Genomic DNA, 12635 nt, shown 5'->3' on the forward strand with positions numbered 1-12635 from the left:
AAATTCAACTTGGGATTCCCAGCATCCTGTCTCAAGCAGTGGAGGGTGAACATACCCATTGGGGCTAGTAGTCACTGACAGCTGTATCTGCCATGCATTTGTTGAATCCTCTTTTAAAGCCTTCCAGTTTGGTGGCCATGGGTATATCTTGTGGGATTCCATAGTCTACCGCTACAATGCATGAAAAAAAGCATTTCCTTTTGTCTGTCCTGAATCTTCCCATATTCACCTTCATTGAATGGCCCTGAGTTCTAGTATTATGAAAGAGGGAGAGGCCCAAAGTGTAGGTGTCGCCACACTAAAAGATTGATTTCTTGCAAGAGTGGAACAAATTTTATGCAGCACTTGTAATAGTGGCGGCTCCACAGAATGAAGTGGGGTAAGGAAATCCCTTAAGTAAACTGGTCCCAATCTGTTAAATGGCTTTGTATGCTAACAGTAAGGGACACGGGTGGCGCTGTGGGTTAAACCACCGAGCCTAGGACTTGCCAATCAGAAGGTCAGCAGTTCGAATCCCTGCAACGGGGTGAGCTCCCATTGCTCGGTCCCTGCTCCTGCCAACCTAGCAGTTCAAAAACATGTCAAAGTGCAAGTAGATAAATAGGTACCGCTCCTGCGGGAAGGTAAACAGCATTTCTGTGTGCTGCTCTGGTTCGCCAGAAGTGGCTTAGTCATGCTGGCCACATGACCCGGAAGCTGTATGCCAGCTCCCTCGGCCAATAAAGCGAGATGAGCGCCGCAACCCCAGAGTCGGTCACGACTGGACCTAATAGTCAGGGGTCCCTTTACCTTTACCTATGCTAACAGTAACACCATGGCACCCATCCTCTGAAAAATCAAGCACTGCCCCCAACTTTCAGCTATCCAAGAACACAATAAAATAATACAGCATTAGGAGCAACAAATCAGAGATCGTCTTCTTGTACTGCTGCTAAGCATGACACCACCTCCCTGTAGCTGACTGTGCGTCACCTGCTCACTTTCCTTCCTGCTGCGGGGAGCTTCCAGTCCAAAGTGTTAGCCCTCACCTTTCCCATCTGCATCTTCCATGGTCCCAGCCAACGGCATTGGCTGCCCTGTCTTCCAGTCACATTCAACTCCAAGGATGGGCACCATCAAATCAGAACCTCCTGGATCTGGGATTTTCATCCCAAAGACGGCAGGGATCCAGAGTTCTGTGCTGGGATATTTGATCATCCCTAATTTGGTTGAGACAGCGAAAGGATAGCCAAGTCAGTATGAATACTGTATTAGCAAATGCCCATCATCATGACAATAGGTGAATTTGAGTGTATGTATATGGAAAGAAGGAGAACTTGTATGTTGCTTATTTCTCTGTTACCCGTTTATTTTACAACTCCTTAAAGGGGCAGTGTGCATGTTTCTTTTCTTCCTCCTCATCCTTTTAGAAGAGAAGAGTTTGGATATGCCGCTTTATCACTACCCTAAGGAGTCTCAAAGCGGCTAACATTCTCCTTTCCCTTCCTCCCCCACAACAAACACTCTGTGAGGTGAGTGAGGCTAAGAGACTTCAGAGAAGTGTGACTAGCCCAAGGTCACCCAGCAGCTGCATGTGGAGGAGTGGAGAATCGAACCTGGTTCACCAGATTACGACTCCACCGCTCTTAACCACTACACCACACTGGCTCTCATGTGAGGTTGGCAAGGCTCAGAGAGAGTTATTAGTACATGGTCATCCAGTGAGGTTCTCAACTGAGCAGGGATTTGAGCCTGAGGAGTGAAATTTCTTTCGGTACATATTTTCTTGCAAACTTACCTAATCTACCCTTCCCAAAACAATGTGCAAATTGAAACTTTTCTTCCAAATTTGCCCACCTCCACATTTTGCAATGCAGCTTCCTGACCCAAGAATGTGTTATTGTACTGTGTATATTCAGGGAAAGAGCATACAAAAATGCATGTTCTTATGGAAAATTGCTTGCAAAGATGTGTATGTTTAGAGGAAAAAAAACCACAAATTGATGCTGATGTCTGGAAAACTGACTCTAAAATTAAGAAACCCAAATGGACAGATTTTTCCATCCTTAACCCAATACTCTAATCACTGCACCATGTTGCATTTTATTGTGTTCCATACATAGACAAAGGATTGCACTTGCAGTAAACCCAGTGGAAGTTAGCTATGTCTGCTAATTTCAGTGGGCCAACTATTAGCATGTTGCGCAGTGTGTAGATACAACTCACATTGCACCACATCCCCCACAGCAGAGGTTTTCAAACTTTTGGGGTCCACGGCTCCCTTGACCAACTACATTCTTTCTGCGGCACCCCTGTGGGGCACAGGAGCCTAGTTGTGTTACCCCTTGCCTGCAGAGCTGGCAGGCTCTCACCCTTTTTTGAACACCCTCCCTTGTGGAGGGTTCCTTCAGCCTCCTCTCTTCTCCTGTCTCCTTGGGAGTCCTCCGGGCAGCCACTGCTACTGTCCTGTTACCTGAGCTGCCCCCCACCCCACCCCAAAGAGAGGTGCCTCCCAGTGACACCATCCATCTGGGGAGTTTGTAGCAAGGGCTGCTGCAAACAACTGTGCAAGCTTTTGGGAGGCAGAGACAAGAAAGGGCATCAGACAAGGGAGGGGAAGAAAGAAGGACAGAGGCCAGTGTTGCCCACAGCATCCCCTGACCATCATTCAAGGCACCCCAGGGTTGAAAACCACTGCCCCACAGGATTACTTTGAGCAAAGGCTGCACCTGTTGTTATGTACTGAAGTTCTCACCCTGGGCCAGCAGGGGATACTGTAGATAGTTATGCAAATGAAGGATCGAAAGTGACGTTCAGTGATTGGATAGTTTTAGAAAGTTGCTACAGTTACGTTGTACTGGAGCTCTATATAAGCAGGCTGACTGAGCACTTCAGTTCAGTTCTGTTCTGGCCTCTGAATAAACAAGAGCTGTTTGAAGAATCGCTGTGTCGTCTGATATGTTCACCCACAACTTAACACCTGTGGAACTTCAAATACAGACTGATTTGTACGGAACAGTAACTGGCAGGGATTCATTTCTACAGAAGGATGTAGAACAACACAGTTGTAATTCAGAGCACCTACCCAGCTTGCCGCCAGTGCTCTTGAGAACTGACGCGTGGCCCCGTTGCTTCTCTAAGGTTCTTAGCTGGTACAACAAATAATCCAGCACCTTGGAGAGTACTCTTTTCATGTCTTCTTCTGCGGCTTTGAGGGCTTTCTGCCTATCTCCAGCAGAGCACAGATCCTCACAAATGGCGTCCTTATACTCTCTTAGTGATTGAGCCACGTGGATCTGAGCTACAAGGAGGTTGGCATCCAATACCGCCTGATAGCCCCCTGCGTGAGCGGCCATCTTGTCTTGCTGAAGGCAAATGCCTTGGACACGGGCAACCCTCCCACTCAGTGGCTCCTTAAAGGAATCCCCTATAAGGAGGAGGTTCTCTGAGGGCCCATCAAGGCCTCCCACTGGAATGAGGTCTCCTGCATTTAAGAGACGAGCAAAGAAAGAAAAAAGAGTTAATCTGGATATTCACCTTCCCACATAAGGTTCATGTCCATTGTCCATTTCAATGCTTTATTTGAATAGGGCCTTTCACTCAAAGGCCTGATATTTACCACACAACTAGTTTTCAATTCAACTCCCTTACACAGTAAACAAGATTTGTCACAGGAAATGCAGTTTTTATTTTTATTGGGTTTTATAAACAAGAATAATGTTATACAAACAAGTATACCAAGTTTTCTCATGTCATTTGTATATCACAAAAATAACATAGTAAACGTGGAAAAATATCTACAACATAAGTTTCATTATTAGTGGTCAATGTATAGGTTTCTTGGTTCATGTATTGGTTTAAACAGTTGGAAAGGAAGGAAGGAAGGAAGGAAGGAAGGAAGGAAGGAAGGAAGGAAGGAAGGGGAGGGGAACAGGAAGTTAAATGTGATGTGGAAGTTCAACATTTCCACATCAATTTGTGATTTTTTTCTTTCCAGAAAATTCCTCATGAAAGTTGCTCTGCCTTACAATCTTGATTCTAATATACCCATTTTTGCAAAGCCATTTCCCCTAACCTTATGCATTTTTGTGTACAGTGGTACCTTGGGTTACATACACTTCAGGTTACATACGCTTCAGGTTACAGACTCCGCTAACCCAGAAATAGTGCTTCAGGTTAAGAACTTTGCTTCAAGATGAGAACAGAAATTGTGGTTGGCGGCGCGGCGGCAGCAGGAGGCCCCATTAGCTAAAGTCGTGCTTCAGGTTAAGAACAGTTTCAGGTTAAGTACGGACCTCCAGAACAAATTAAGTACTTAACCCGAGGTACCACTGTACTATTTTCACTTACATATGTTCACTTTAGCCCTAGTATCTGCATTTTTGTACAAATTACTTGGCTGAAGAATTGCAATGCCAAATTATGAGAAGTGAGTATTTCAAAGGATGGCTGTGTTTTGAATCACATATTGTTTGAGAAAATACAGATTAGGCAGGTTCAGGTTCGTGAGGCTTCTCCTCAGTCACAGAAAAGAATATTTGGATGCCCATGGAGCAGAACTGAGACAAATCAGGAAATGGGTAAGCCTTGGAGTGATGCTTCACTCTTGCTTCTGAGCCAGGATCAACCAACCACAGAACTGAATTATTATCTTATGCACTCGATATCCCATTTGCTTTGTATGCGGTTTGTGTATTTATAGTGGCCCAAGGAAGGATTTGTTTCAAACATGTCAGGCCTGGAATAAATCTCATTTCTAGCACCCACAGTTTCTTTCTGCCTTTTTTGTCTGAACCAGAAAAAGTTACCCGAAGTTGAGGGAATGAAGAATCATGGCCTAATTTTAGCACCTCACATCGGTTGGTCAAGGAGAAAGACCAGCTCTATTTACTAATACAAGCGGGAGACACAAAGTGGATCATATACTAACTGGGAGGAAAAAACTCTTTGAGCCTGGAGCCTAGTTTAGACAAAGAAGTTAGGATAAACTGAGTTGGAGCTGGAGCTTAGGAGGCCCTCCGTCTGCCCTCTCCCTAATTTCTGGGTGTCTTCATCCTGTCATTACCATGGAGTTGACAGAGACTGGAGGAAAATGAGGAATCTGTTCATCTCATTTTCTAACATCACTGATACAAAACTGAACAGAGTGAAAAATGCTTACTAAGCTGAGCTGGAAGACTCTAACAGACCCGTTTTAATGCACTGTTTATTACATTAATCGATCAACTGAACTACTTCCAAGAAAGTAAAATTTGCCTCAGCTGTTCAATTAATGAAGGCAGCACCTCTTAAGAGTAATCAATCGTAGTTTTAATTTCATCTCTCTCACTCTTTCTAGAATATCTTCACGAAAAGGCTGGGGTGGTTATTGATTTTCTTTTTTAGCTTCTGAAATAATACTTCTAAATCAACGGTTTCTCTCAGAGACTTTTTGATTTGGAGAGTGTCACCTATTAAGTTCTACATGCCCATCACCTGTGGCTTATCATTCAACATCAAGATGGCAGTGGTAGAAACCAAGGCGTTTGATGGAGTCATTAATATCCAGCATCTTGAAGGGCTAATGGCCCACCCACCATCTCCAACACACAGGCAGGGCTTGCCCTACCATAAAACAACCAGCTACCTCAGGTGGCAGATGCTGGGGGTAGCATCAAAATGTAGGAGGGCAGAGTTATGTGTGCCTCATAGCTTGCTACATGCCCACTAAGGTACCATGATGCTTTCAAGTGTTGTGGAGGATGCTGTCATGTGACCTTCAACCACTGATGCCTGTCTACTTGGTTTCTCTACATGGCATTGGGGAAGGTGCTATCTTGACCTTTGCCTCAGGCAGCAAAATGTCTTGGCCTGACCACAGACAGAAGAGGAAGCAGAAGGGGAAATAATAATAATAATAATAATAATAATAATAATAATATAATAATAATAATAATAATAATAATAATAATAATAATAATAATTCATTATTTATACCCCACCCATCTGGCTGGGTTTCCCCAGCCACTCTGGGCAGCTCACAGCATATATCAGAACATACTAAACATCAAACATTTAAAACTTCCTGATAGAGGGCTGCCTTCAGATGTCTTCTAAAAGTCAGATAGTTGTTTATTTCCTTGACATCCAAAGGGAGGGTGTTCATAGAATCATAGAATCATAGAGTTGGAAGAGACCACAAGGGCCATCGAGTCCAACCCCCTGCCAAGCAGGAAACACCATCAGAGCACTCCTGACATATGGTTGTCAAGCCTCTGCTTAAAGACCTCCAAAGAAGGAGACTCCACCACACTCCTTGGCAGCAAATTCCACTGTCGAACAGCTCTTACTGTCAGGAAGTTCTTCCTAATGTTTAGGTGGAATCTTCTTTCTTGTAGTTTGGATCCATTGCTCCGTGTACGCTTGTCTGGAGCAGCAGAAAACAACCTTTCTCCCTCCTCTATGTGACATCCTTTTATATATTTGAACATGGCTATCATATCACCCCTTAACCTCCTCTTCTCCAGGCTAAACATGCCCAGCTCCCTTAGCCGTTCCTCATAAGGCATCGTTTCCAGGCCTTTGACCATTTTGGTTGCCCACCTCTGGACACGTTCCAGTTTGTCAATGTCCTTCTTGAATTGTGGTGCCCAGAACTGGACACAGTACTCCAGGTGAGGTCTGACCAGAGCAGAATACAGTGGCACTATTACTTCCCTTGATCTAGATGCTATGCTCCTATTGATGCAGCCCAGAATTGCATTGGCTTTTTTAGCTGCCGCGTCACACTGTTGGCTCATGTCAAGTTTGTGGTCAACCAAGACTCCTAGATCCTTTTCACATGTACTGCTCTCAAGCCAGGTGTCACCCATCTTGTATTTGTGCCTCTCATTTTTTTTGCCCAAGTGCAATACTTTACATTTCTCCCTGTTAAAATTCATCTTGTTTGCTTTTGCCCAGTTTTCTAATCTGTCAAGGTCGTTTTGAAGTGTGATCCTGTCCTCTGGGGTGTTAGCCACCCCTCCCAGTTTGGTGTTCCACAGGGAGGGCGCCACTATTGAGAAGGCCCTCTGCCTGGTTCCCTGTAACCTCACTTCTCGTGGTGAAGGAACCAGCAGAATACCCTCAAAGGAGGACCTCAGTGTCCTGGCTGAATGATGGGGGAGGAGTTGCTCCTTCAAGTATACTGGGCTGAGGCTGTTTAGGGCTTTAAAGGTCAGCACCAACACTTTGAATTGTGCTCGGAAATGTAGTGGGAGCCAATGTAGGTCTTTCAGGACCGGTGTTTTATGGTGCTGTAGCTCAGAAGCAAAGCATCTGATTTGCCTGCAGAAGATCCTGAGTTCAAGCCCAAATGACCTGAGAAGGACTCCCTACCTGAAACTCAGGAGAGCTACTGCCAGGCAGTGAAGACAGTAGGGCACTAGATGGACTTGACTTGGTATAAGATGGCTTCCTATGTTCCAGTGAACGGTACCTTGCCAGTAGGATAAACCTGAAGGTTGGTACAAGGACAATGCAGGAAAAACTACTAGGGGCTGGATAAGGATTTTGGGGAGCTGGGTCTTGCCTGCTGGTTGCCAGATGACCATCTGTGGTTGAGACATAGCCCAGCATAGTGACCTTCTGCCTGCACTGCAGAGACATCCCAATCTTACAGATGAACCTGCCTTATACTGAGTCAGACTGTTTGTCCATCTAGCCTAATGATGCCTATTCTGACTGGCAGTGGGTCTCCTAGTTTCCCGGCGGGACATTCCCACCCCTAGATGGAAATACTGCGGATCAAATCTGTGATCTTCGACATGGAAGGCAGATGCTCTCCCACTGACCTAAGATCCATCCTTTAAGGCATAGGATGTTTCCTCAAACTGCATCAAGACCATTGATCCATCTGACTCAGTATGGTCTACACTGCCTGGCAGTGGCTCCCCAGGGGGTTTCAGGCAGGCGTCTCTCCCAGGCCTACCTGGAGATGCTGGGAATGGAACTGGTGACCTTCTGCATGCCAAGCAGGTGTCCTGCCATTGACCTATCCTCCCCGCTGTTTCTCTTTCTTCCAGAAGCAAGCCAGGTAGATGAAACCAAGAGAACAGAACACAACACTTACCCGTATTATTATCCAAACTGACTCCAAGGATTGGAACAATCCTCCCTCCTTCCGGGAACCTCATAGGCCCCCCCAATTCAAGAGGCATCACCGTTCCTGTTAGAGGATTCAGGTATGTCCCACCCAAAGACAGCTTCTGACCAGTTTGGGGGTGAATGGTAATGGCAAGTATTGGCACCTCGATCCCCGTCGCTGGGTCTTGCATGAGGCCTCCCAATTTAAACACTTTCTCAGGCTGTAGGACTGGCAGGTGAGTCTTCACTGGTAGGCCAGAGTGGAGACACACGGGATACGGGACATAGGGCAAGATGGGAACTTCCGAGTGACGAATCTCCCCTAAGCAGAGAAACCAAAGGTGGTTACAGTCTATGTGGGATATAATCCATTGATGCAGTCAAATGCGACATTCCTTATTTCCCTAGAGTGGGCACAGCCAGGGGGGCATCCAGTCAGTGTAGCTTTCTGTTCCACTGGTGTGGAGCATCCTCCCCCTGCATGTGACCTGGGAGATGGGCGTGGCCCTGGCTGACTCCATAAAAGAACCGAGTCACGCAGCCATTTTCTCAGTCGCAGTCTAGTCTTGAAGTTGTCTTGTTCCAATGTTGTCTTGTTCTATCTTTTGCTGCCATGCTGCTCTCCGGCAGCCATTTTGTTGTCTTAATGTAATTTTGCTGTCTGCTGGCTCTCAGCCAGCAGCACATGAGTTCAGTCTCCATATGAGATGAACTCAATGTTTCTTATGTAACTACTAAGAAAAGTCTGCCTTTCAGGGATTATAATGTGAACTGAAATGTGAGTAAACTTTTTGTTACTTTACTCAGAAAGACTTTCGTGTCTTTATTCTGTTAGGAGGGATAAAAGGGGACATCAGGAAATAATCATAACTAAGAGAAGGGGATGTGGGTGGCGCTGTGGGTTAAACCACAGAGCCTAGGACTTGCCGATCAGGAGGTCGGCAGTTTGAATACCTGCGACGGGGTGAGCTCCCGTTGCTCAGTCTCTGCTCCTGCCAACCTAGCAGTTCAAAAGCACGTCAAAGTGCAAGTAGATAAATAGGTACTACTCTTGCGGGAGGGTAAACGGCGTTTCCGTGTGCTGCTCTGGTTCACCAGAAGCGGCTTAGTCATGCTGGCCACATGACCCGGAAGCTGTACACCGGCTCCCTCGGCCAATAAAGCAAGATGAGCGCCGCAACCCCAGAGTCAGCCACGACTGGACCTAATGGTCAGGGGTCCCTTTACCTTTACCTTTAAGAGATTGAAACAAATCTGCAAATTAGCTTCCAGCTATATTAAGGAGAATTTGCTCTGCTACATCACTCACTAATGCGAGACAAGGAAGGATAATATTTATTCAATATATCCTTTCCTACAATCCTTAACATTCCCACAGTCTAGACTGGGTAACATATCTCATTTCCCTCTGGGCAACCTTTTAGGGGGCCACGTGCCATTGGTGGGTGGAGTCAGAGGCAAAAATGGGTGGAACCTTCCCAAGCAGCTACATGTGGATGCTGACCTCTGCTTTGCCTGCCATTGCTGATCTGAACTTACTCTCTGCTTTGCCTGACCTGCCATTGCTGCAACATACCCTTTGTTTGAGCTGACTTTGCTTCCTAGATCTCAGGCTGATGCTGGTAGGTATGTGGCTTGATGTCCCTGGACTCTGTGCCCCCAGCTGGAGACTTTGGGTAAAGGTAAAGGGACCCCTGACCATTAGGTCCAGTCGTGGACGACTCTGGGGTTGTGGTGCTCATCTCACTTTATTGGCTGAAGGAGCCAGCGTACAGCTTCCGGGTCATTTGGCCAGCATGACTAAACCGCTTCTGGCGAATCAGAGCAGCGCATGGAAACACTGTTTACCTTCCCGCCAGAGCGGTACCTATTTATCTACTTGCACTTTGACTTGCTTTTGAACTGCTAGGTTGGCAGGAGCAGGGACTGAGCAACGGGAGCTCACCTCGTCGCAGGGATTCGAACTGCCGACATTCTGATTGGCAAGTCCTAGGCTCTGTGGTTTAACCCACAGCGCCACCCGCGTCCCTGGAGACCTTGGGTAGTGGAGTGCAAAGATCCCCGTCTAAATCTTTGGGGAAATGGTGTCAGTCAGAGCAGATGGTCCAGTGGTCTTCCTCTACATATGGCAGCTCTAGCTGAATGGGTTTGGCAACCACCAGTTCATGATTGGTTACAGGTTCCAATGTGATGATGGTTCAACAACAGTACACCAAGCTAGCACCTCCATATAGGGCTGATTAATGGAGTTATAGAACAACCATGGCTCTTACCAGGTGCTAAATCAACCACAGGGATCAGCATAGAGTTGACTGGGTCGAAGCCAACATTTCCAGCTATAGGGAGCAATCTTCCTGTGTCGGGGTGCAGGAAGTGGTGGGCAGATACAGGCTCCATGGACTGATTGGCCAGCAGCATGACTGCACCATGGCTGGGCATTATCAGTCCAGTGGTAGCATCCTGGTGCAGGACATCATGTGCCTTCACAGAGCCATCTGATCCTGGGAAGAGCAATGGAAAGATACACACAGACTCAATGGTGCAGCTGAGTAACTTTCTGCAAAGGATACTTGCTTAAGAGATGAGGCTGCCCCTCAGGCATTCCTGGGAACTGTAGCTCATCCTAGGCAGGCATCCCCAAACGTGGCCCTCCAGCTGTTTTCCGGACTACAGTCCCCATCATCCCTGACCACTGGTCCTGTTAGCTAGGGATGATGGGAGTTGTAGTCCCAAAACAGCTGAAGGACTGAGTTTGGGGGTGCCTGATCCAAGGGATGGGTAACCCTCTGGATTTTGTTGGACTCCAACTCCCACCATTCCTGACCACTGGCCATGCTGGCTTGGGCTGGTTGAGTTGGAGTCCACAGATGGATAGCCACAAGTTCCCCATCATTGGGCTGGGATATCTGACAACAAATTCTCTACCTGCACAGAACACCTCTTCCCATGAATCGTTTTTGTGTGCGTGTGGAGGGGGGGGGGAGCCATCACAATTAAACAAATTTCAATCATGCATACATATTGTGCAGATGTGCACAATGAAGAAAAACCCCTCTGGGAAGCTACGAGTTACCTTTACCTACAAGCTGCGCCTTGGTGAGTAGCCTGGTTCTCTCTCTGTTAACAAGGTGAGCTCCCGTTCCTTCTCCCAGGATGCCCCATGCCATGAGCCTACGAGTCTCCTGTATGACACTGCTGGACACCTGGTTGCTTGCAGCATCGGTGAGGCTTAATAACCTGAAGCCACCATGATAAGAAGCAAAAAGCAGAAATAAAATGGTCTTAGGGTATCAACTATGGAAGTGAGAGCTGGACCATAAAGAAGGCTGATCGCTGAAGAATTGATGCTTTTGAATTACGGTGCTGGAGGAGACTCCTGAGAGTCCCATGGACTGTAAGAAGACCAAACCGATCCATTCTTAAGGAAATCAGCCCTGAGTGCTCACTGGAAGGACTGATCGTGAAACTGAGGCTCCAATACTTTGGCTACCTCATAAGAAGGGAAGACCCTGATGTTGGGAAAGATTGAGGGCACAAGGAGAAGGGGATGACAGAGGACAAGATGGTTGGACAGTGTTCTCGAAGCTACCAGCATGAGTTTGACCAAACTGTGGGAGGCAGTGGAAGACAGGAGTGCCTGGCGTGCTCTGGTCCATGGGGTCACGAAGAGTCGGACACGACTAAACAACAACAAGAGATTGAAATAAATCTGCAAATTTATTATCAGGGTTCAAGGGTGCATCCCAGCCAGTCAAAAACACTCAAGGAGGGTGTGAAGCAGGGCCCATGAGATGTGAGGCCAGGAGTGGGGGGGGGGTCCTGGGAGGGGCAGGCCTGAGGATTCAACATCCCTGCCTCAGATCGCATTAAGTACACACTGAAATAAAGTCTTAATGCACAGCCAGGTCATAATTTCACTGAAGCTTTGACATGTCGCAAAGAATGGCCCTTACCTGTGATGGGCTGATTTAGAGCCTGAGACTTGACCTTCCTCAGAAGACAGAGCCTCCGCCAGGGCCTCTGTCAACCTTATGGCTTCCCGCAGAGCAGAATTAAATGCCACCCAGTGCTCCTCACGTCGTTTCATGTCCTGGCTCAGTAAGTGGAGCTGCCTGCTCACGCTTTCTTCATATTCTGTGGCCAGGTGTTTTCGGAGCAGAATCTCCTCCTCCGCCTAATGAAACATTAAATCCACACATTCACAATTGGGATGGCCAAACCAGGCAATTTCAGTTTCTTCCAGTTTCTCCAGGCTTCAGTTTACCCCATTTTTTCTTTTCTTTTTTTGAAACAGATTTTTATTTGATTTTCCAAAATATAAACATACAACTAAAACAATTCCCAATCGAATTACTGAGATTACTCTGAATCTCCTGACTTTCCCGCATCTCTTCCATGGGTCCTATTGATTCTATTTTCAACTGCATATCAGTACTTCTCCAGTTTTTCATCTTCCTGAATTATCTATATGTTCTGTTACATTACAAGTGTGTTTAAAATCCTGCTGGTGTTTTGACCTGTTTACAATGATTTTTCATATACATTATAAACAT

At 46.5% G+C, this 12635-nt stretch overlaps 1 protein-coding gene across 1 annotated transcript in view; it reads right to left on the minus strand.

Moving 5' to 3' along the window:
• LOC310695944 (uncharacterized protein) overlaps positions 1 to 12635 on the minus strand; it is a 54525-nt gene that overhangs the window by 36789 nt on the left and 5101 nt on the right. The window contains exons 5-10 of the mRNA XM_083480881.1: positions 12036 to 12256; positions 11162 to 11319; positions 10356 to 10583; positions 8069 to 8404; positions 3065 to 3463; positions 1029 to 1199 (exon numbers count right to left, since the gene is read on the minus strand). Coding sequence (XP_083337007.1) covers positions 1029 to 1199; positions 3065 to 3463; positions 8069 to 8404; positions 10356 to 10583; positions 11162 to 11319; positions 12036 to 12256 — 1513 coding nt within the window. The remainder of the gene's footprint in view (positions 1 to 1028; positions 1200 to 3064; positions 3464 to 8068; positions 8405 to 10355; positions 10584 to 11161; positions 11320 to 12035; positions 12257 to 12635) is intronic.

The sequence above is a fragment of the Podarcis liolepis genome (assembly GCF_965112155.1).
Source record: "Podarcis liolepis genome assembly, chromosome: 16".
NCBI lineage: Eukaryota > Metazoa > Chordata > Lepidosauria > Squamata > Lacertidae > Podarcis > Podarcis liolepis.